Genomic DNA, 22914 nt, shown 5'->3' on the forward strand with positions numbered 1-22914 from the left:
AGAATCAACATAATTGAATGGGGTGCTCAGGTTTTTCCTGGGAACTTTCTAATGGGTTGCAATATTTTCATAAATGTTATATAATATATTGAGTAGGTAACATATACATGTTTATAAACAAATAAGATGCATGAACGAAGGAGAATATATATGTCCCAGGATAATATTGCAGGATCCAATCTGGAGATTTTGTCTTCCGAGCTTTCAGACTCGTGCTGGAGCTCATCTTCAGGGAACTTAAAAGTTTTTGAAGATAGGTTTTAGCACAAGTCCAAAAATTCAGAAGACAAAACTTCTAATCCTGGTAACCGATCCAGATTGGATACTGCAAATAAGATGTACATTGCATATTGCTTTTTGGAAATGTATCGTTTCATAGCTTCAAAAGCAACAGACCCAATAATCAAACATTTGCATCCCCTGGGAAACAGCAAGAAAAAAAAATGAAGATAATTGTTTCTAGTATTGCAAACACAAGAATCTGAGATGGAGTATGACGCCACCGTGGCATTTAAATAAACATTCCCAAGATAGAAGCGCCCTTCAGATTTAAATGTGAAAAATGTGCAGAATGGCCATTGATGAAAACGCTGGAAGCTAAAGTCCATTTATGAAGAAAATGTCTGTTAAAAAGGAGACCACACCTGAAATTCTAAAAATGGGTCTGTAGTTCGGGGGGGTGGGGAGGGGCGGAGCTGATATTTTTAGCATTTCTTCTAAACATGATGTGGCCCCAAAATTCCTCCTTTGACATGGATAATGCCCAGAAGTGGTATTCAGCAGGTTCTGACCAGTTCTGGAGAACTGTATTGGAAATTTTGAGTAGTTTGGAGAACCAGTAAATGCCTCCTCTGACTGGCCCCGCCCCCATCTATTCTCTGCCTCCCGAGTCCCAGCTGATCGAGAGGAAATGGGGATTTTGCAGTAACCTTCCCCTGGAGCAGTGCTTCTCAAATAGTGGGGCGCCCCCCCCCAGGGGGGTCGCGAGGCTCCGTAAAGGGGGGCACGTTTGACCTCGGCAAACAAGTTTTTTTTAATAATGATACTATTTACAGTCGCGCGGGGGGCGCGAAAAATGTTTTCTTCTTCCTAGGGGGGCATGACAGAAAATAATTGAGAAGCACTGCCCTGGAGTGAGGTGGGAATGGAGATTTTACAGTATCCTTCCCCTGCCACACCCACCAAGCCATACAACACCCACCACGCCACGCCCACAGAACCGGTAGTAAAAAAATTTGAATCCAATCACTGATAATGCCATAGTAAAGAGGTTATTGATAAGCCACATAGGCTGATAACACCATTATGTTATCAGTAGCCAACAAATCTAGAAAGTCTATCAAGTTGGACAAAATTGAATATATGATAGAAATATTGATAGGTGAATGCACGGGCTTTATCTGGAGTCAATAACAGCTACAGTACATCCAAAGGTCTTACTCAGATTAATATACACTCTTTTGATCACAACAATGGAAGATGGAAGGAAATGTTGAAAAAAAAGAGGATGAAATAAAAACAAGAAAGAATAGCAAAGTTAAGTAAGAAACGATGCTAAGTTTGCTCCATTCTTGGTAATCAAAAGTTTAAGAAAGGAATGTGAGAGCGCCATTATAAATCCCCCACCCCAGTTTCCAAAGGCAACATCAATTTCTGACAGTTGCTAGGCAACTAGTGGCTTTAGCATCAATATCACCTAGCAACATCAGCATGGTAATGACAACAAACAACAAATGGTTGTTTGATAGTTTGCCAAATGCTTGATAGTTTGCCAGATTCTATAGGACCAGCAGTTACACTGCTTTGTGGAAGTAACACAGGCTATTGGAAGCCCCACTTAGAAATTCCATCAGTTGCAAAAAGACAACAGTGTAAAATGGAGAACCTTCAGAGGAATAGCAAGCAGGCTTTGTGTCACTGAACCTGTTATTGTTATATATCACTATGCTCATACACAAGTACATGATCCACAAACAATCATTCAGAAAAATAATCTGGATCCAGATTCTGCCTCTGGAAGATTCCTTTTAGCTACAGTACATTAGGTATCTGTAACCTTTCTGGCTAACAAAGACTTGTTTAGACAGTTGAGGACATGTCCTGAGAGCTCTCACAAAAATGGTTGCCAAAGGACTTTTTCAGTTTGCAAAATGACTGCTATAGAAAACATAGCCATTTGCAACCTCTTCTAACCTACCATTTTAGGATGTTTCACTACCCTTGCTTACTTTTTTCTACTTCAGTGTCTACCAATCCTTTTTATTTTCTCGGAAAGTTTCTAGAAGCCATTCTTAGAAATTAAGATGATGGCAGAGGCTATTGTTTTATTGTTTGCAGTATCTCTTTAATTTTTTTTTAACAAATTGATTTGAATGTAGGAAGCTGAGTGAGGCAGGGAGCACAAGGGAAATGACTCGAGTCATCAGGATAAGTCAAACCATGGTTTACAGCAAGTGGGTTCAGACTGATTCACACAAGATCCAAACTAAACAAAGTACATTATGTCACAGTACAGTTTTAGACAGTTTTATGAGCTATCCACCCACTAATTATATCAACTGCAGATGGAACTAGCTTTCCCTAAACCACTTCAAGTCATTACTAAAAAATAATGAATAGCAGAAGGGCCAATTCTGATAGAACTACTTGATACCTATATCCAGTTTGATGGCATAGCCCTTCAAGATTGATGACTTCTGGCCAGATGCAATCTATTTTGTTATGGAGATTTAGCTTAATTCAAAATAAAGATGCACTTCCTGACCATATCAGTAAAAATTTAGTTTTGATCCTGCCTTTCATCTTGACCTTCAAAATTTCCTGGTGGAACATAACATTTTTTTTTTTGAGAGGAATAACCCAAAAGGACAGTTGAGTAATTCTGATTTTCCTTTGATATGCTGTTAGAATTTTACCTTCTTCAATCACCACTGATAAACTTTATAATTTTTAAGGGAAACTGAGGAAAACTTGAGTCTTTTTTTTGTTGACGACGTTGGCTTCCGAGTCTTTTCGGCAGGAGGGGTTTTCCGGAACGCTGACATTTGTAACATCCTTTGCTAATGCCAGGCTTTTGCTTTCCTGGCACCAGTTCTGCAGTGATAGGCTACCGAAAGTTCCTTTGTGAACTTATTGTCTTTCTCTTACCTATGTGCAGGGTTGGGTTGCTGGGGGTTCGCAGGGGTTCAGGAGAACCTTTAGCTAAGATTCTGTGCAGTTCAGAGAACCCCCAAACCCCACTTTTGGCTGGCCCTGCCCATTCTGCCCCTCTGTCGTGTCCCACTCCTCCGCTGACGGCCGGGTCAGGGAAATCCGAATCAGGCGTGCCTCTGCAGCTCTGCCAAAGTCCTAGCAAAGTTCTCAAGGCAGGCAGGAGACCAGAAAGTGACTTGCAAGATAAGGTAGACTTTGCCTGACTCAGAGAATGCCAGAAAGCAGATCCTTTATATAGGCCATGGGGTGTGGCTCCATGACTCAGCACTTATCCAGGCCTGCCCCTCCCTTCCGTTGATGCCACCTATCAATTCTCCTGAAGCGAGGTCACTCCAGTCTGCAGCTGTTGATAATTGACCTTCCTCAGGCTCACATGCTGTGGGGGAGGGGGAGGGGTCTAGTTGCTCCGTTTGCCTGGGCATGGAGCCAGGGCTGGGGGCTGGAGGCACTTCTTCTTCCTCGGCCTGTCTGGGCATGGAGCCAGGGCTGGGGCCGGGAGGCATGCTAGGACATTCCTCAGCGTTCGGAAGCAGATAAGACGGGCCCGGCTGCGGGGAAAGCAGACGAGGCACAACACCCTCCAGGAGTCCCCACACGTCCCGTTTTGGATGAAGGTAAGTGCAGGCCGTGCATGGAGCCTTGGAGTGGGCGCAAAACGAGTCTACCAAAGTTCAGGAAGGCCAGAAACGGGCCTGTTTCCAGCCTCCAGAGGGCTTCCGAAGCTTGGGGAGGCCATTTTCGCTCTCCCGGAGGCTCGACAAAAGCCTCCGGAGCCCAGGGAGGGCAAAAACACATGTACCACCACCGTGGTCCAGGAGGCCGACAAGGCCACGCCCACCATGACCACGCCCCCCAGTAATCGGGCAGAAAACCCCTTGCTAAAATTTTGCAAGCCCACCCCCTATGTGTCCTTCCTTGTTTACCAGTCTTCATTAAGCCTGCAACCATGAAAAGCAGTGCAATCTTTGTTTCTGGATGCAGAATCCAAGGTGCTGCTATATTTAGCATGTCAACAACACACCAGCTCATTCTGCTTAAGTGTCCTGAAGTGGAAGACTCTAAGAAATAAGGGGTGGATGTGTGTGTGTGTGAGAGAGAGAGAGAAACAAAGAGACACAGAAAGACAGAAAGAGAGACAGAGAGAGAAAGAGAGGGAGGGAGGGAGAGAAACACTGTTGGCAATTGAATCAAATGCCAGTCTTGTGATTTTTTTTAATGGATGAAAATCAGGAGAGGTTCCCCCAGCCTAAGAGGTTCTTTGGGCTGCTTCGGCAATCATGTCAAAAAAAAATATCTTCCTGCTTGACAAAATTCTATAATCACAGAATGTTGAGTAGTTGTTCTGCCTGTTGATCACAAGATGGCGCTCATTTCTGTGAAATAATAACTCTTCTTTTATTAAGTATTTCCTTACTGTGGTTTTGTTTTAAGAATATTTCCTTCCCACAGGAACACGTTCGTACACCATCCCAGTATAAAGATTTATAGGCATGATACCCTACAGGTAGTCTTCGACTTACAACCACAATGCAGCCCAACATTTATGTTACACTGTGAGACACTTATTAACTGAGTTTTGCCCAATTTTACGACCTTTCTTGTTACAGTTGTTAAGAGAATCACTACAGTTGTTAAGTTGGTAACATGGTTGTTAAGTGATTCTGGCTTCCCCATTGACTTTGCTTGTCAGAAGGTCGCAAAAGCTGATCACGTGACTCCAGGACAGTGCAGGCATCGTAAATATGAACCAGCTGCAAAGCATCCGAATTTTGATCACATGACCAAGGGGATGCACCAATGATTTTAAGTGTGAAAAATGGTGATAAGCCCCTTTCGTTAGTGCTGTTCTAACTTTGAATGGTCACCAAATGGACTACTTGTACATTATACCTATAAATGGTTCTCCTTATTTTGGGGAATTGGAGGAATGCAATAAAAAATGGGATTTCTATTTGTATATTGCTTATTATGTTTAATATGAGCTTATATCTGTACTGCAAGCATCTGGATAAGTACTGGGTGAAAACAAAGGGATAAAAGATTATTCTTATAATTTCCATGTAGCGGCTTTCTGAACTTTTGCAATCTTGCTGTGGTATACCTAGGTAGGGTTGTGGTTTTGCCTCTCTCCCCACTTCTTTTTTAAGTTAATTAAATAGTGGAAAAAGGAAAAAAACTTAAGGCATTTCATGCATATCTATGAGCTAGAGAATTTAACCAAACATTTCAATAAAGGACAACCATATTATAATTTGGTCCACAAGGAATTCATTTACAAGGTCCAAGATTTTAGTCCATTGAGAAATGGGTAGTACTATAAATTACCTTTGTAAAGTTAACAATCCATTTCTGTTATCCAGGCATCTGAACATAGGAAAAGTATTTCCATATTTTCTGAAAAAAATGTAAGCCTGTCTCAAAGTATATTTAATTTTAACTATCCAGTAACATTCATAATTAGGTCACTAAAGCAAGTCAGTGGAGAAATGAAATTTTAGCAAATTAAATTAAAAATTAAAAAATCAAATTGATCCAACCCTCCCACTCCATCTCCCACTTCTAAAGGATTAATTAAGGTAAAACTGAAAATATCAATCTATTTTGAGATCACCGAACAAAGACAGCTCTCAAAATAATTACAGCATGTGTTATCAGAGTGTATTTTAAGATAATTTGTATTTTTAAATCCCCACACAGCTAATTGAAGCAATGCAATTCACGTAGCAGTTACTATTTTTAGCCACGTATCAAGTATGTTGACCCACTTACTTCTTCATAAATTATTAGCACACTGAACCTGAATTAAAAGTGGATTTCTTGTTTTGCCCTTCTCATTAGATGAAAATAAGATCGTCTGCTTTCTGATTCAGAATGGCCTGTGAGAACATGCTAATTTGATTAGTCAGATTAAGAAAACTAGGGGGAGGGTTATGGCCTAAACAAGAGACACACAACGAACCTGCTCTCCCATATAGGAAAAAACAGGTGGTCCCTCAGGTATAAATATTTCCATCATTTCAACCAAACTCTAAAAGCCCTGATGTCAATTATCCCTTGTTCCAGGTGTAATGAGCAAGAGAATCAGAATTACATTATCACAGAAAGTCTATTTAATTCAGCAATTTGCCCTTTGAGATTCCAAGATCTTTCATATGTTCTTTTAGCCAGGCATAAATCTGCCCTAGATTTAGTCAAAACAGCTACATGGCCTATTGCAGGAAAAATAAAGCAGGATTCCTATGAAAAAAACAAAACTTGAACCAGATATGTTTTGTATATGATCTGATGCTATAGAGGAGAGTTTCTCAGCCATGGCAATGTTTAAGATGTGATTTTAAGATGAAGATTTTTCCAAGGTTGAAAAAAACACTGTTTTAAAAGACTGGGGGATAAAAGGGGAGTCATTATTGGTAAAACTTGATTATTTCCAATTTTTTTTTCTATAAAGCACTCTGATAGGAAAAGGGAGAAAGCCAGAAATAGGTATATGCAGAAAAAAATTCTGGATAAGGAACAGCTTGTGCCTGAACAGAAGCACCTGTTTTGTCTGTGCACAGAATAAAATGAGGATATTTTGGTCCAAGCAGGTTTGGGCAGCAGGGAGAAAAAGGTGAGATTAGCAGTTGGTGAAGAGAAAGGAAGGGAGGAACATGCTGGGAAGATTGAGTTGGAGGGATGTATCTCCATGATCGAAGAGAGACCAACCTTGACCACCCCCCACTCTGAGTTTCAGTTCTATGCAACCATAGCTGGCCTGAACCAAAGGTGCTTTTTCAAGAGGCAACTGGACTTTCTGGTTTTTCTCAGAGCTGAAGAAGCTTCTTGGATGAGAAGCGAAACATCTTCAAAGAAAAACCAGAAAGTCCAGTTGCCTCTTGAAAAAGCACCTTTGGGACAACCATGACCTGGATGACTGAGAATCTCCATAGGCATAGAGCTGATCTGAAATGGTTCAGGAGAGGATAGTTTCCCCATTTTATGCACACCTGTAGAGTGGAATAAAGTCACACTTTAATTTGAAATAATTCTTTACTTAGAGCAAGTACAGAAATATTTGAAGGAAGAATACAGAATATCTTTTCTCATGAAGATGGTCCCTCTCGATGGACATAAGGAACCACTGGAAAAGTTTAGGCACCATCCATATGTAGTAACAAAATGGACCTGAGTTCTTTATATCTTTTTATAAAACGTACCCAAATTAAAACAATTGTTTGAACAGAGTCTTCCAGACAAATTCATTAAAATCAGTAAAAAACTTATTTTCAATGGTGTTGAGATCATTTTTCATTTCCTAGATATTTGATGTCTCATGCTGCTGCTCCATTGTTTATACGTTTTAATATTTAATTTTGTATTACTTTAGGTGGGTTATTAGTTTAACTGCATGAAAAGTATTTTAATGTTGCCCAGCACCTGGTAACTATAGCATAGAAAAGTTAAAATAACAAAAACCACCTTCTTTTGTTTGGTAATCTGCAAGTTCCTTGCCTTAAGCTTCTACAGTGACTTAACCCGTTAAACCAGTGATAGTCAACCTGGTCCCTACCGCCCACTAGTGGGCGTTCCAGCTTTCATGGTGGGCGGTAGGGGTTTTGTCCAATACTGAAGCACTTTCCTTTTTTTTAATTTAATTGACTTTTTAAAAAATTTTCATAGCATTATTTAAAAACATTTTCATTAGGTGACAATTTAAATTTCTGAAAATATACTATTTGTATCGCCCGTGCATAAGTTTAGTTCACATTATGTAAGTGAAACTAAATGGCGCTATAATGCAACCGCAAACAAAAGAGCCTCGTGCCAGAATAGCTCGCGCATTTCCCCCCACACCACCCAGATGTAACAGACAAGCAGAGCTGGTAGCCGGTACCCCCCCTCCCAAAAAAACCCAATCCACAATGCGCGAGAGGCATGCGCAGATGACGATACACGGTGCATTACTGTGGAACCAGAGGACAGTTAGACACTAACAGAGACACAAAAGTCAGCGGTAGGTATAAAAAGGTTGACTACCCCTGCGTTAAACAATAAGTGAGATTAATAAATTCTCCTTCCCCACCATCAGATTAATAATACCTCTCTAAATTTGGTTGCTAAATCAATTCCAAAAATAACATTACCATCGTTGAAAAAAACTTAAAGGGGCCTTGATCTAAATCTCTGGCATCCATTTTTTAAAAATTGAACAGCTTGATTCCTTTGGATATACTAACTGATTTTTCACAATAAATACATCTGTTGAAAAAGATGCACTATTTATGGTTTCTCCCATGCTAGTTGATGGGAGACACAAATCAGGCCCAAAGTTGAAGCAGACAACCTCTGATTCAAGGAAAGGGGATTTTCCCCCCCCTGAAATACTAGAATAAGCCCAGAATCAAATCAGGTGTCTGGTCCGCATCCTGAGATTAAATTGACAGGCAAGCATAGATACTCTGCTTCTAATACTGCATAATAAGATTTTCTATTTTTTCATTAGCAAGACGATGTGTGTTTACAGAAACACAAACCATTCCCAAACAATATGCAACAAAATTGGGCTTTTTTAAAAGGAAAAATTATGCTAATCATCCATGCCTCTCAACAGTTATTATACTATAAGAGACTTAATATTATAAATAAGCTAACTTCACAGCCCCGTATTGTTCAGCAACCATAGGAGAGTGCCAAGCAATAAATATAGCAATATAGTTCTTGTGAAAGGAATAAGAACATCTCCTTAGCAATATTCCTGCTTCTCATGTAAAAGGATATATATAAGAAAAGCAACTTCTTATGTAATAGCAAAGGTTCATGTCACACTAAGCCAATGTTACATATAGGCTGTTGAACAAGTCACAAATAACTAGGTTCATTCACCATCTTAAGCCTGATTTTCAATGATTATTCAAATTAGTTTGAAGCAATTTAGAAGCCTGCTCACTTCTTGTAGAAGCCTGATTTATTTAAATGCAATCCCTATTGCATTCCTATGGTACCTTAGGAGGGGAAGCTCCTGCATTCACTGTACAAGAAACCAAATTAAAAAGTAATTAACCACTGTGCCAAATTAGTCATTACACTCAAGACTGGAACTCAAGACATTAGTGCTGCTTTTTCGGTGTGCCTATTTTAATTATCTAATTGGGGGGGGGGAGAGTCATTTTTGCTCCCAGCACTGTAGTTAACATTCCCAGTTTCAGACAATATAGGCCAATCCTCTGTTGCACAGGGGTGATCTTACCAATTTTAGAAAAGATGCTGCAGACTGGGAAGAGTCAGCGTAAAATCACAGCACACAGTCTATCAATGCAGGATACAGAGAATATCTGAACTGACCTGAATCCAAAGATTTAGGTGGATGCTGCCCAATGAGGAAATTTAGCTTAGGATTTTCTAAAATGGAGGCTCCCCAAGTAAGGGGTGGGCATAAGTGCACCTGCGTGCCTACCGTGCCTGTCCTAATATTCCTTTTTACTTGCTCTTTTCATATATCCAAGTTATGTTTATACTTTTACCTGTTCTTATATATGATTTAAATAAATAAATAAATAAATAAATAAATAAATAAATAAATAAATAAATAAATAAATAAATAAATAAATAAATAAAGTAAATCCTTTCACAGCAAGGATGCTTTGTGTACGTTATTAATTTTGCATGCTAAGAAGAAATTTCCTGACAGAACAATTAATCAGTGGAACAATTTTGCCTCCAGAAGTTGTGAATGCTCCAAAACTGGAAGTTTTTAAGAAGAGAATGGACAATTCAGATTTGTCTGAAATGATATAGAGCAGGGATGTCAAACTCAATTTCATCGAAAGCTGCATTAGGGTTGTGTTTGACCTCAGGGTGGTGGTGGCCGGGGGTGGCGTGATCAGCTTGATGTCACTCATGTCCAGGGGGACCGGTGGTAACCTGAGTGCTTTGCCAGCGAAAACAGACTCCCGAGCTCCGTTTTCGGCTGCCACAGCCTCCTGTAACCCTCTGCCAGCAAAAATGGAGCTCGAGAGGGCCTTTCACTGGCAGAGGATTGCAGGAAGCCGTGGCAGCCAAAAATGGAGCTCTGGGACCCATTTTCACCACCAGAAGCACCAGGAGGGTCCTTCGTGCCACAGGGAGGCCCCGCAGGCCACATCTAAGTACCCCCCAGGCCGGATCCAGCCCCCAGGCCTTGAGTTTGACACCCCTGGTATAGAGTTTCCTGCTTAATCAGTGGGTTGGACTAGAAGATCTCCAAGGTCCCTTCCAACTCTGTTATTCTATTCTATTCTAAACTAGACACAGAACCAAAACAACCAAGCCTAGAGGGCACCAAGGACCGCACAGAACCTAAACAATAATATAAATATCATCCTTGTCCTTTCTGAAAGGATTTTAACCATGCCACTACTAACCATCCCAAGTGAACCCAAAAAAATTACATGAAGGAGACAATACTTACTCTGTCTCACTTCACATATAACCAGCAGCTGTACAATAAAGCCTTAGGTTGCCAAAGGGAAAACAGCAACCTTCTATTGCCATTATTTTCCATGTCATCTGCCAACCAAGTCCAGGCAGCAGCTGCCGGAGCAGCAGGCTATGAGAGACACACAGTTTCTCTTCTACCTTGATCTCCTTTCCATTTTGTAATTGCATATATTGAAAGTAGAGTTGCCGAAGGAGGCTGCAGCCAAGAAAGAAACTGCTACTCCAAGGCTGGTTTTGGCCTTTGGGGCACCAGGTTCCCTTTTTCTTCTCTTCTTTTTTAATGGCATTCATGAATTTTCAAGCCTGCAAATGTGGACTATTTGATCTTGAAATTTCTCCACAGGCTTAGAACTCCTATTCTATTCTATTCTATTCTATTCTATTCTATTCTATTCTATTCTATTCTATTCTATTCTATTCTATTCTATTCTATTCTGAGGTGGGTTTCAGCAGGTTCTGACCAGTTCTGGAGAACCGGTAGCAGAAATTTTGAATAGTTCGGAGAACCGGTAGTAAAAATTCTGACTGGCCCCGCCCCCATCTATTCTCTGCCTCCCAATTCCCAACTGATCCGGAGGAAATAGGGATTTTTGCTATAACCTTCCCCTGGGTGGGAATGGAGATTTTACAGTATCTTTCCCCTGCCACGCCCATCAAGCCACACCCACAGAACCCGTAGTAAAAATTTTTGAAACCCATCACTGATTCTATTCTATTCTATTCTATTCTATTCTATTCTATTCTATTCTATTCTATTCTATTCTATGCCTAGCTTTACCAAGTGATAAGAATTATTTTTTTACAAGCAAATATTTGCATATATTGATAAAACAAGATTGAAAGCTCCTCAGAAAGGGGACTTGGGAGCAGGTAACCACAACAGAAATTGTGAATCACAATTGGCTGCTCCCCAATCTGTTGCCCCTCAGATACGTGGTCCCATTTGTTTTTCTAAACCGGAAGAGAGATGAAGATAAAATGTATAACAACGATTGGGGTTTGCAGAGGAGCTGGAGAGGTTTTCTGATAGTTAGCACAGGTTGATTGGCTTTCTTCCAAAGGCCACTAAGGATTGCAGGCGAAATGTAAACTAGGCGGCCCAAGGAACAATGTTATCTTATGTACCTTGTCCAGTTTTATCAGCTGGGAGAAAGGCAGTTGAGAGATCCTAGCAACCCTGGAAGTCTTGGAATATAAATAACCAAGAGAAGGGCTAAAGACATGCAATAATTGTGGCAGGCAATTGCTCCATAATGATTTCCAGACAGAGCAATGCCTTTAATTGGATCCTGTCTGAATGTGAAAGTTGCTTCTATAAATTGCTGTGTTTCTTTATGGCTTAAAAAAACCACATTGCCTTTTTATAGTATCTTTCTTCCCACTCCTCCTGAATACTGTTTTCAGCCCCCAAAGTGGTATCACTGTACAATTTTATTTCCTAACACTGTGTATGCAAATAAGTTTCTAAATATGCTATTTGTATAGCCAAAATGAAGTGAGATGCACACGGATGTGTAGCCTGAGTGATGGGACTATGATAGATTATCATTCACGTCTGGTGGACAGCGATATGGCTGTTTTCAGTGGCCTAAAACACTTGTAAAATACATGCACATACATAAATTTAATTGAGACATCATTAGTCCTCCCCATTTTCAGATGACATAGGCAATGCTGATTGGCCTTAAAATAAGCCCACCCTCCTTCATCCCTGATGAAGGACATTTCAAACCCAGAACACCAAATGGGAGAGCAATTAAAAGCACAGATCTAAAAAATCTGAATGGAAGCATCTCCCTATCAACATCCCTCTCAATAACCTTTGATGTTTAAAGATGGGCACCACTACTGTAGACAAAGACAGTTGTGGTGAGAAAGCAGAACTTCTCCACAATAACTATTACAAAGACGCCCCAGTGGGGTACACAAATATGGATAGTCCTTGTTTACGACCAAAACTCTGTTGTTAAGTGAAGTGTTTGCTAAATGAAACTGTGACTGTGCTTATGACCTTAGTTCAACTTTCCTTTGCCTTACAGACTGGGCAAAGATGGCGAATGGATTGTTTGTAACGTTACTTTTTGATCATTGTTGTTGCTGTGAACAGTCACTAAATGAGGCAGCCACTAAATGAAATCTGCCTGTAGTCGCAAGGTAGATCTGGTTTAGCTACTAGAATTGAGTAGTTTGAACTAGTCATACGGATTCTTGGTTCCCAATTCTTGAACAATAGCAATACCTCCCAGCCTGAATGTAAGCTGCAAAAATTAAGAGGATTTGGATAATCAGGAGCGGAGTTTTATAGGGAAAGACAATGAACTCTGTTCATATTTGATTCCTATAATAAACTTCTAGAAAGAATCCTTTCTTCCCAAGTGAAGAGCAAAAGGTGGATAGGGGTGTAAAGAACCATATTTGTCTATGACAGTAAAACAGATACAAAGTCTGATAGTACCTCCAATACTAACCACTTTTATTATCCTCTAAAACTTTTGTCTTATTAAGGTTGGTTAGACTTGAAGGGACTCCCAAACTTTGTGTCCATTCTTTGCCCTATTGCAGAATACTCAGCAGAGCCCACAAGCCTGACATCTGTTCACTGTGTCTTTTAGGGTGTAGATCTGTCGACTTCTTCAGCAACAACAAGACAAGCTGAGCCTACAGGCTGTCTTGATACAGCTGGGTATTATCTGTATATTTACCCCCAAAGGCGTAATTAGACCTCTCCACAGATGTTATGGCAACTCAAGAGGCACTGTGGAGTTTGAGTACTTAAACCCATTGAAGTTACCAATACAAACGTTGTGACATATGTTGACATGGGAACTATTATTCAGCATTAATTTTCAAAGGGCATTGCTCAGGGAGCATTGCATGGGCTTGGCAGGAATGCAATATACAAGGGTTGACGTTTCAGAATGTGCCTGCAAAGAAAAGGGGGAGAAGAAAGAAAAGAGGGCACTCCACAACTATCTGACAATTCAATTCACAATTTATCATCAAAACACATGTTCGGTAGCAGGACACAGGCCCGAGTAAAAATGAAAACAAAACGAAAACAAAAAAAGTTCCAAAGAACATGCATGCTTTCAAATAGACTTTCTCCGGACTCTGGAGTGCCCTCGGCAACTGGGACTATCAGATGACAAAGTACTGCCAGGGGAAGACAGGCCAGTGTGATCCTTACCACCTAGGGAGACTTCCATGATTTTATAAGAAATGGAATTGTAATAAACCAGATTCGTATGACAGTTGAAAGGTTCGGGATGGGGAGGATCCGGGCTTCTGCTCAGCCGTGGCCTGTAACATAGGCATGTACAAAAGGGAGGGACTTTTGTGGTAGAAACCACGGCTTTGCCCCTCTGCCGCTCAGCATCATCATGGATCAATGGGATGAGGTTCATCTGACTGGTCCGGTCTTCTACAGGGAGCAAGATCTCGTTTGTACTCCTGCTATCTTCCCTGGGTTTCAAGTTGATGTAATTTCTGGCTCTCCTTAAAGATGCCTTCTCTTCTTCATCCCGACGTTCATCTTCTGAGTTCATGATCAAAAATCTAAACACCACTAAGTTAAGAAAGGCCCCAATCACTGTCAAGCCCACTAAGATGTACATAAAGCTGAAGGCTACATAGGGAGGCTTCTTCTGCAAAGCTTCGTGCTTCTGGAGGGCGACAAAGTCTCCGAATCCAATGGTGGTCAACGTTATGAAGCAGTAGTAAAAGGCATGGAAGAAAGTCCAGCCTTCAAAATAGGAAAAGGCAGATGCCCCAATGCCTAATGTCCCCATACATGAGAGAAAACCAACCACAACCATGTTTTTCATGGAGACTGTTGTCTGCCTCATTCCCAGGCACTGCTTTATTTTTTTTAGCACCATCCGAACAAGAATGTTCATGCGCTCCCCAAGGCTCTGGAACATAACCAGGGTGAGTGGGATCCCAAGGATCGCATAGAACATGCAAAACACTTTGCCAGCATCAGTTCCAGGAGCCGCATGCCCATAGCCTGCAGCAAAACAAGAAAATAAAAAGAGAAACTTGTATTAAAAATCAAGAAACAAAATCACAGTCCATCCTATTTCAAGAACTAGTTTATTAATGGAAAATTCAGGTAACTGCCTTTTCCTATGTGTGGGTGATGGGTGATGGTCTCAAGAACTAGATATTCCCCTAGAATACAAAACAACCTTGTATAATATGATACACAAAGAAAAGATGATGAAACCTCACATGTGTTTAAGAACCAGATATTTAAGGATGATAAGAAGAAATGCAGACATGAAATGATATGACACCTTAGAAAACACAAGTAATAATTTATTGGTCCAATGTATGTTGATATCTGGAGAAAACTTGCCGCCCGCGGCCCCGATGCATCACGTGCTGGCCCCACCCCCGCCCAGTTTAGCCGAGGGGGAAAAAGTCCCGATACGTCATGTGACGCTGCCGTGACGCCACGGGTTTGACACCCCTGCACTAGAGATTACTGATAATCCTTTCCAAGAATTAAAAACACTTGCAGCTGAAGATACTAAAGATGTGCATCATGGCGATTCCTAGCATGATACAACTTTGTTTCCATTTTTCCAAACTTGATCACTGTTTAAAAATCCCCAAGAACAGTTAGGGAGTGGAGTTACTCAAGAGGGGAAAGTGAAATTTCATATGTTCAATGCCAAGTTTGAGATCCATTGGAAAAGCTTTCTGGTCTTCAATACCCTTCTTGAGTAGCCAGTTCACTAAAAGGCCACTACTCCAGTAAATTTAGAAACAAAGATGCCTAAAAGCAACAACTCCAACTTGTTCATACACGCCCAGTTTATTGAGTGGAACATGAGTTAATTCCAGGCATGAAATTGTATTGACAGAAAGCTAGAAAATATTTGTTTGGTAGCTGCTTTTGTAGACGTATTAGCAAAGCTGAACAATGAATTTCCACTCCAAACCTATAGGGCTGATTTTCTTTATATATTAACAGTATCTATTTATTATTTTGTTTGTTATTTTTCGAAACCTTTCTCAATTTTTTCTTTCTTTCTTTCTTTCTTTCTTTCTTTCTTTCTTTCTTTCTTTTTTTCTTTCTTTCTTTTTCTTTTTTCCTTTTTCCTTTCCTTTTCTTTTCTTTTTTGGCTGGAGTGGGTAGACAAATAAATATTTCAAATGTCATCCCTCTCTAGATTTGTTTATAGGCATTATAAAATGATGGGGAGAGGTTTCTTTTCAATTCCTTTCCTAATGAAATGTGCTACACCATTATCTTTTTGCCAGACAATTGCCAAACGTCAGGTCAATGTTTTCTTTGAGTACAGTATGCTCATTACAGAACTTTTCCCAGCTGGTGAAAATCATGCACATATACAATGAATATTTTATCATAACCTACATCTTACTTTTTACTGCTTATCCATTCAGTTCAGAAACATGTTTGGAGTGCTCTCTGTAATCCCTTCCCCACACCATCAATGAGCATCACCTACTGCCCATCCTGATCGCTACACTATCTGAGAAAATATTAAAAAGCAACACTTCCATTGGTAAGCCTCACTCGGGGGCTCCTTGTCTTATATCCCTCTGCTCAGAAAAATGCCCATCTTTTCTACTATCTACTTCATTCTTTAACCAAATTGAAACCCAAGTCCCGGTTTCCTGAGAAGTAAAGACAATATTTGCACGACAAGATAAAAGGAAGCAGGGATCAAAAAATTGGATGTTGAGAAACATATGTTGCACAAAAGTAGAGTGGAAGAGAAGGTACTCTAAGGATAAAGTCATATGCAAACCAGACAGGCCAACTCGCTTTCTGCAGGGTTTGGCAAGAACAACTTTGAATTCTTTCCCATTCATTCTTGTCCTCTTATCCTGTACATAAACAGTGATGTCAACAGTTCTTCTCCAAAGAAGAGACAGTTAAAGATACATGAATGTATCACCATATATGGAAATCATACTTGCTATTATTTATGTTATTGTGGGAAGAGAAGAGTCTCATTATGGTGCAATACTTATTTTTTCTTTCTATTGTCCTTTTTTATTTTTAACCAAAATTCAAATTCAATAATTTGGACAGTGGGGCTGGGGAAAACAAAAAATATTCTAAACTGTATAGTTAAGCAATTAATGTGTAGCTTTTAATCTTTGAAATCCACTTGCTCCGTGGATGCTGGAAGAAGCAATCGCTGCCGGTTCTCCAAAATGCTGGGGAAACCCAGCGCAGAAACAAGTGCCCAAAGATACATGTATTCTCCCCATAAATACGTTCCTAAGTCAGGCTTAATAACAGCAGAGGGAATGTTGCTCTTGTTTTAAGTGATTTAATTTGTGTCATGCTCCATGAGGATATGCATATGCAATAGAAGAATTGGATATACGGAGGCGGGGGGGGGGTGATCCTCGACCATTTGGCGGCCGTCTCCAGGAGAGCTTTTTACCAGGTCCGCCTGGTTCGCCAGTTGCGCCCCTTCCTTGACTGGGATGCCTTATGCATGGTCACTCACGCTCTTGTCACTTCTCGTCTGGATTATTGCAATGCTCTCTACATGGGGCTACCCCTGAAGTGCACTCGGAGGCTTCAGTTAGTTCAGAATGCAGCTGCGCGGGTGATTGAGGGAGCCACACGTTGCTCCCGTGTAACACCGCTCCTGTGCAGTCTGCACTGGCTACCTGTGGTCTTTCGGGTGCGCTTCAAGGTGTTGGTTACCACCTTTAAAGCGCTCCATGGCTTAGGGCCCGGGTACTTACGGGACCGCCTGCTGTTACCTTATGCCTCCCACCGACCCGTACGCTCACACAGAGAGGGTCTTCTCAGGGTGCCGTCCGCCAAGCAATGTCGGCTGGCAGCCCCCAGGGGAAGGGCCTTCTCTGTTGGAGCACCTACCCTCTGGAACGAACTTCCCCCTGGTTTGTGTCAATTACCTGACCTTCGGACCTTTTGCCGTGAATTGAAAACACACTTGTTTATCCAAGCAGGACTGGCTTAATTTTTTAAACTTTTTGAATTTTAATAATTTTAATTGGGGTATTTTTATGAATTTTATGGGTCAAATTTGACGGTTTTAAATTTTCGGCCATTTATAGAATATGTTATTTTAATTTTGTTTTAATTTGTATATTGTACTGTTTTTTAATCTGGCTGTACACCGCCCTGAGTCCTTCAGGAGAAGGGCGGTATAAAAATCTAAATAATAAATAAATAAATAAATAAACTTACAGCTATGGGTTTAGCCACCATCCAAAGTCAGAACAGCGTTGGAAAAAGTTGCTTATGATTGGTCCATTGCAGCAGCTGCATGGTCATGTGATCAACTTTGGGTGCTTGGCAATTGGCATGTATTTATGATGGTTGCAGCATCGTGGGGGTCATGGGATTGCCACCCGCAACCTTCCTAGCCAGCTTCTGATGAGCAAAGTCAATTGGGAAAGCCAGATTTGCTTAATAACCTCACCATTCATTGAACAACTGCAGTGGTTCGCATAATAACTGTGGCAAAAAGGTCATAAAACCAGGCACACTGAACCCCTGCCTTGCTTAGCAATGGAAATTCTGGACCCAATTATGGTTGCATGTGGAAGACTTACCTTTATATGAATGTACTACAGATTGTCCTCGACTTACAACAGTTCATCTAGTGACTGTTCAAAGTTACAACAGCATTGAAAAATGTGACTTACGGCCATTTTTTCACAGTTACAACCTTTGCAGCATCCCCATGGTCACGTGATCAAAATTTGGATGTTTGGTGACTGGTCCATATTTACAATGTTTGCAGGGGTCATGTGAGCCCCTTTTGCAACCTTCCTGACAAGCAAAATCAATGGGGGAGCCAGATTCACTTAACAACCGGTTACTAATTTAACAACTGCAGTGATTCACTTAATAAATGGGGCAAGAAAAGTTGTAAAATGGGGCAAAACTCACTTAAAAAATGTCTCACTTAGCAACGTAAATTTTGGCCTCAATCGGGGCCATAAGTTGAGGACTACCTGTACAGAGTAGACATTTCTAACCCCATGGCTATGTCACCACTTCTGATGTCCTTTTTTCTTCTTCTTAGGACTAGCTGAGGCAACAATAATGGCTTGGAGGGATCAGGTCAGCAGCCTTTATGTGGCAAGGACAGTCCTGATATGAACTCTGCTGTTCAGAGTTATGATTAATAGAGTTTGAAGGGACCTTCTAGGTCATCTAGTCCAGGGGTCACCAACCTTTCGGACCTCAGGGACCACTAAATTCATAATTTTAAATTCTGTGGACCACTAATATGATCTGCTTAATGACCAGCTGGGTGGGCGTGGCTGGTGGGCATGTGATTGGGTGAGCATGGCCAACTTGATGTCACTTGCATCGAGGGGCGCCTTGCCGGCCTCTACTCGCCCCTCCCTTCCCAGCCACTCCTCCCCTGCCTGCCCGGGCTCCTTAGGGTCCCAACAGGAAGCGGGTGTTGGAGCTAAGCAGCCACCATGAGAAAGAGTTGGCATAACAGCTGTATCATTTCAAATTGGATTTGGCTGAGAAGGAGACTCAGCAGAAGCACCTCACTGAGGACAAGGAGCATAGGCTTTCCAAGCAGAAGGAAGACTTGTGGCAGTGCAAGGCCAGGTACCAGTGCCTGGAGACTCAGCAGTTCCAGGCCATGATGCAGTCCCTCTGGCTCTTTGCCACCAGCAACGTTTCCCTCCAGTCTTCACCCAAAGCCCTGCACCAGGAGGCTGAAGCAGATCCCAAGTCAGAATTTCTGCCCCCCTCCAACCCACACAAAAAGACCCCAAAGGGGAAGACTCTCTGCAGTAACACAAGCATTCATTGCATGTATCCAGCCCAGGGGGTGTAGTTTGAGGACCCCTGATTTAGTGCAATATAAAAAATGCAAATAATTTTTCTATGGACCACCAAAATTTTCTCACAGACCACCAGTGGTCCACAGACCACCAGTTGGTGACCACTGATCTAGTCCAATCTGCTGCCCAAGCAGGAGACCCTACACCATTTCTGGCAAATGGCCAGTTTCTTCTTGAAAGCCTCCACTGAGGAAGCTCCTGCAACTTCTGAAGGCAAGCTGTTCCATTTGTTGATTGTTCTCAGCATCAGAAAATTTCTCCTTATTTCTAGGTTGAATTTCTCCTTGTTCAGTTTCCTGTCTGGACTTCAGGTGCCTTGGAAAATAGCTTGACCCCCTCCTCTCTGTGGCATCCCCTCAAATATTGGAACACTGCTATCGTATCTCTCCTGGTTCTTCTCTTGACTTTCCCAGATCAATTAGGGATGAGTGGCCAGTTACATTACAACATATATGATTGCAAAAGAGTATAAGAGTAGCATTGGAAGAAGATATCTGAAGCGAGAAAGCAGTAATTCACACTGAAAGCTCATGAGATAAAGAGCTTATACATCCTAATTTTCTTGAAAATTGTGAACCAGCATGAGTACACTAAACTGGCATTGATGCTGGACTTCTCCAGTGAGCAGTATTCACATCTCAAGCCTCCCTTGGAAGTACAGGAAGTTCTCAATTTATGACCACAACTGAGCCCAAAATTTATGTTGCTGACTGAGAAATTTGTTAATTGAATTTTGCCACATTTTACAACTTTTCTTGCCACGTTTGTTAAGTGACAACACTGCAGTTGTTAAATTAGTAATACGGCTGAATCTGGTTTCCCCATTGACTTTGCTGGTCAGAATGTTGCAAAAAGGGATCCCATGTCCCAGGGACACTGCCACCGTCATAAATATGAGTCAGTAGCCAAGCATCTGTGTCCCGAGTCAATGGGGATGCTGCAACGGTCCTAAGTGTGGAAAAACAGTCATAAGTCACTTTTTTCAGGCTTCTGTAACTTTGAACGGTCACTAAGTGAACCGTTGTAAGTCGAGGACTGCCTGTACTGTCCTTTTTTTCTTTTAAAGTGACCCCAGTTCCAGGTGGAAAGTGGATTGTGAGCAAGCAAAGTACTCTATACATATTCAGAAATGCTTTTCATAATAGTTGCATAAACAGAGGGATAGAATCAAGATCACGTGAAGTGTTAATACCACTTTATAATGCCTTGGTAAGGCCACACTTGGAATATTGCATTCAGTTTCGGTCGCCACGATGTAAAAAAGATGTTCAGACTCTAGAAAGAGTGCAGAGAAAAGCAACGAAGATGATTAGGGGACTGGAGACTAAAACATATGAAGAACTGTTGTAGGAACTGGGTATGTCTAGTTTAATGAAAAGAAGGACTAGGGGAGACATGATAGCAGTGTTCCAATATCTCAGGGGTTGCCACAAAGAAGAGGGAGTCAAACTATTCTCCAAAGCATCAGAAGGCAGCACAAGAAGCAATGGGTGGAAACTAACCAAGGAGAGAAGCAACTTAGAACTAAGGAGAAATTTCCTGACAGTTAGAACAATTAATAAGTGGAACAACTTGCCTGCAGAAGTTGTGAATGCTCTAACACTGGAAATTTTTAAGAAGATGTTGGATAACCATTTGTCTGAAGTGGTGTAGGGTTTCCTGCCTGGGCAGGGGGTTGGACTAAAAGACCTCCAAGGTCCCTTCCAATTCTGTTATGATTATAGTTAGCTGGTACATTCTATCGTTCAGAAAACAGCTAAAATCAAGCTTGAAATGTGGCTGCAACCATGATTTCTGGTGGTCCAATCTGCCTGCGAATTTCTCAGCTTGTCACCCTCAAACAAAGCATCTTGAGAGACCACCAAGTTGAGGAAGGCTGATGTAAGAGCAGCTGCAGGAACCAAGATCACACTGACTTAAGGTCCTCTGTTTCTTGTGACTTCGTGGGCTTTGGGTCCACGGAAGAGTTAAACGCTCACCTGAACGCAGGTAAATTCTGCCCACCAATCCTTACTACATGCAAACGCCAACGCCCCTAAACCGCTACCGCTTTTTAAGATCTGGGGCACAGAGCCTGCGTTCAGGCTAGAATGGATGGATGCCTCAGGACGCCCTACGCCACACCTCCTACTCCAGCTGACGAGGCGGAGGAGAGCCGGGCGCACCCACAGGTGGCTCCTTGGGAGGAGGGCGAGGAGGGGATGATGGGGCGGGGGAGGAGGCCACCCTGCCGCCTCGTGGCCAAAGGGAAAAGCCGACATTTGATGCCGAGAGTCGCGCACTCACCGATGGTGGTGATCACCGTGATGGCAAAGTAAAACGAGCCGGCGAACCTCCACTGACGGCCGGCTCGATGAGGCTCGGCCCGCAGGACCAGCCGCTCAAACTCCCGGTAGTCTTCCGCCGAGAAGCGGTACTTCTTTCGGAGGTCGTTGCGCTTCTGCTCCAGGAGGCGCTTGTGGCCGATCTCGGCCTCGGACTCGAGCGCATCGAAGACGGCGGCGCCCACCAGCAGATAGGAGAAAACGCAGACGATCAGGGAGACCGTGCGGAGGTTCTGCCGCTTCATGGCGAGCAGGCGGCCGCCCCAAGGAGGCAGCATCAGCCGGGGCGCCGCATGGCCCCCGCGCAGCCGATCAGACCTGCCTTAAGCGCAGTCCGCCATCCCCACGGCGACCCCCGGGCTTTGCGCGGCGAGGGAGCCCGGTTGGTAGAGAACGAGCTCCCGGGGGCAGCAGCTTCCGCCAGCAGCTGGGCTCGCCTCCCGTCCAGTCTGCCCTGCCTCGGATCAAAGCAACTCCCCGCGTGACAGCCGGGAGGTCGATTTTGCCTTCATCCCTGGTTCAGCAGCTCGTACCAGCGGCGATCTCCGGCACAAACGAGCAGCTCCAGTCGCAGGCAGAAGCCACCACGCCTCCCCTTTCCAGCTGCGGGTGTGGGAAGAGGAGGCGGGCGGGGCCGGGAGCTCTTGCGCCACTGGAGGCCGCACCCCGGCGAGCCGAAGCAGCTTCGCTTGGGAACTCACGATGTCCTAGCTGCAACCTGAGCGCCTTGAACCCGGGACCGTGAATCGCCTTTAGGTTTTTAGCTCCTAACTGCGGTCCGGAACCTTAGCAGTACTAGAAGCAAAATCCGATCGGTTTCTCAGCAAGGCACTCACTGGCGCACACATAGCCGATGGAACACAGTAGGATTTCTTTCCAAGTACCGTATGCATCCCCCCCCCGTAGCTAACTGCACAGCTTATTTGGCCTTTGAATGACGTCATTAGGCCCAGTTTTTGCCCTGACTCTTGACATTTTGAGCAGTGAGCCCCTCTAGCAGGACAAAAATTAAAGTGGCTTTTATTTGCATTTGGCATCTTTTATTGCAGTTATACAGTCTATCTCCCCCTCTCCACTGCCGATAACT

At 42.5% G+C, this 22914-nt stretch overlaps 1 protein-coding gene across 1 annotated transcript; it reads right to left on the bottom strand.

Moving 5' to 3' along the window:
- Nucleotides 1–7234: 7234 nt before the first annotated feature.
- On the bottom strand, nt 7235–22497 carry KCNK15 (potassium two pore domain channel subfamily K member 15). Its single transcript, XM_058178173.1, has 2 exons — nt 21790–22497; nt 7235–14674 (listed from the first exon to the last, which is right to left on the bottom strand). Exons 1-2 carry the CDS (start codon nt 22103–22105, stop codon nt 13758–13760), a joined length of 1233 nt encoding a protein of 410 aa, XP_058034156.1. The 5' UTR covers nt 22106–22497; the 3' UTR covers nt 7235–13757.
- Nucleotides 22498–22914: the final 417 nt, after the last annotated feature.

Source organism: Ahaetulla prasina, chromosome 3 (genome assembly GCF_028640845.1).
Source record: "Ahaetulla prasina isolate Xishuangbanna chromosome 3, ASM2864084v1, whole genome shotgun sequence".
In the NCBI taxonomy this organism is placed as follows: domain Eukaryota; kingdom Metazoa; phylum Chordata; class Lepidosauria; order Squamata; family Colubridae; genus Ahaetulla; species Ahaetulla prasina.

What these genes read in the sequence shown, in the direction of transcription:
- KCNK15 (XM_058178173.1), bottom strand. Translation starts at nt 22,105, where the DNA reads ATGCTGCCTCCTTGGGGCGGCCGCCTGCTCGCCATGAAGCGGCAGAAC. An exon ending in CACGGTGATCACCACCATCG is followed by an intron (nt 14,675 to 21,789) that starts GTGAGTGCGCGA and finishes GTTTTGCTGCAG; the next exon opens with GCTATGGGCATGCGGCTCCT.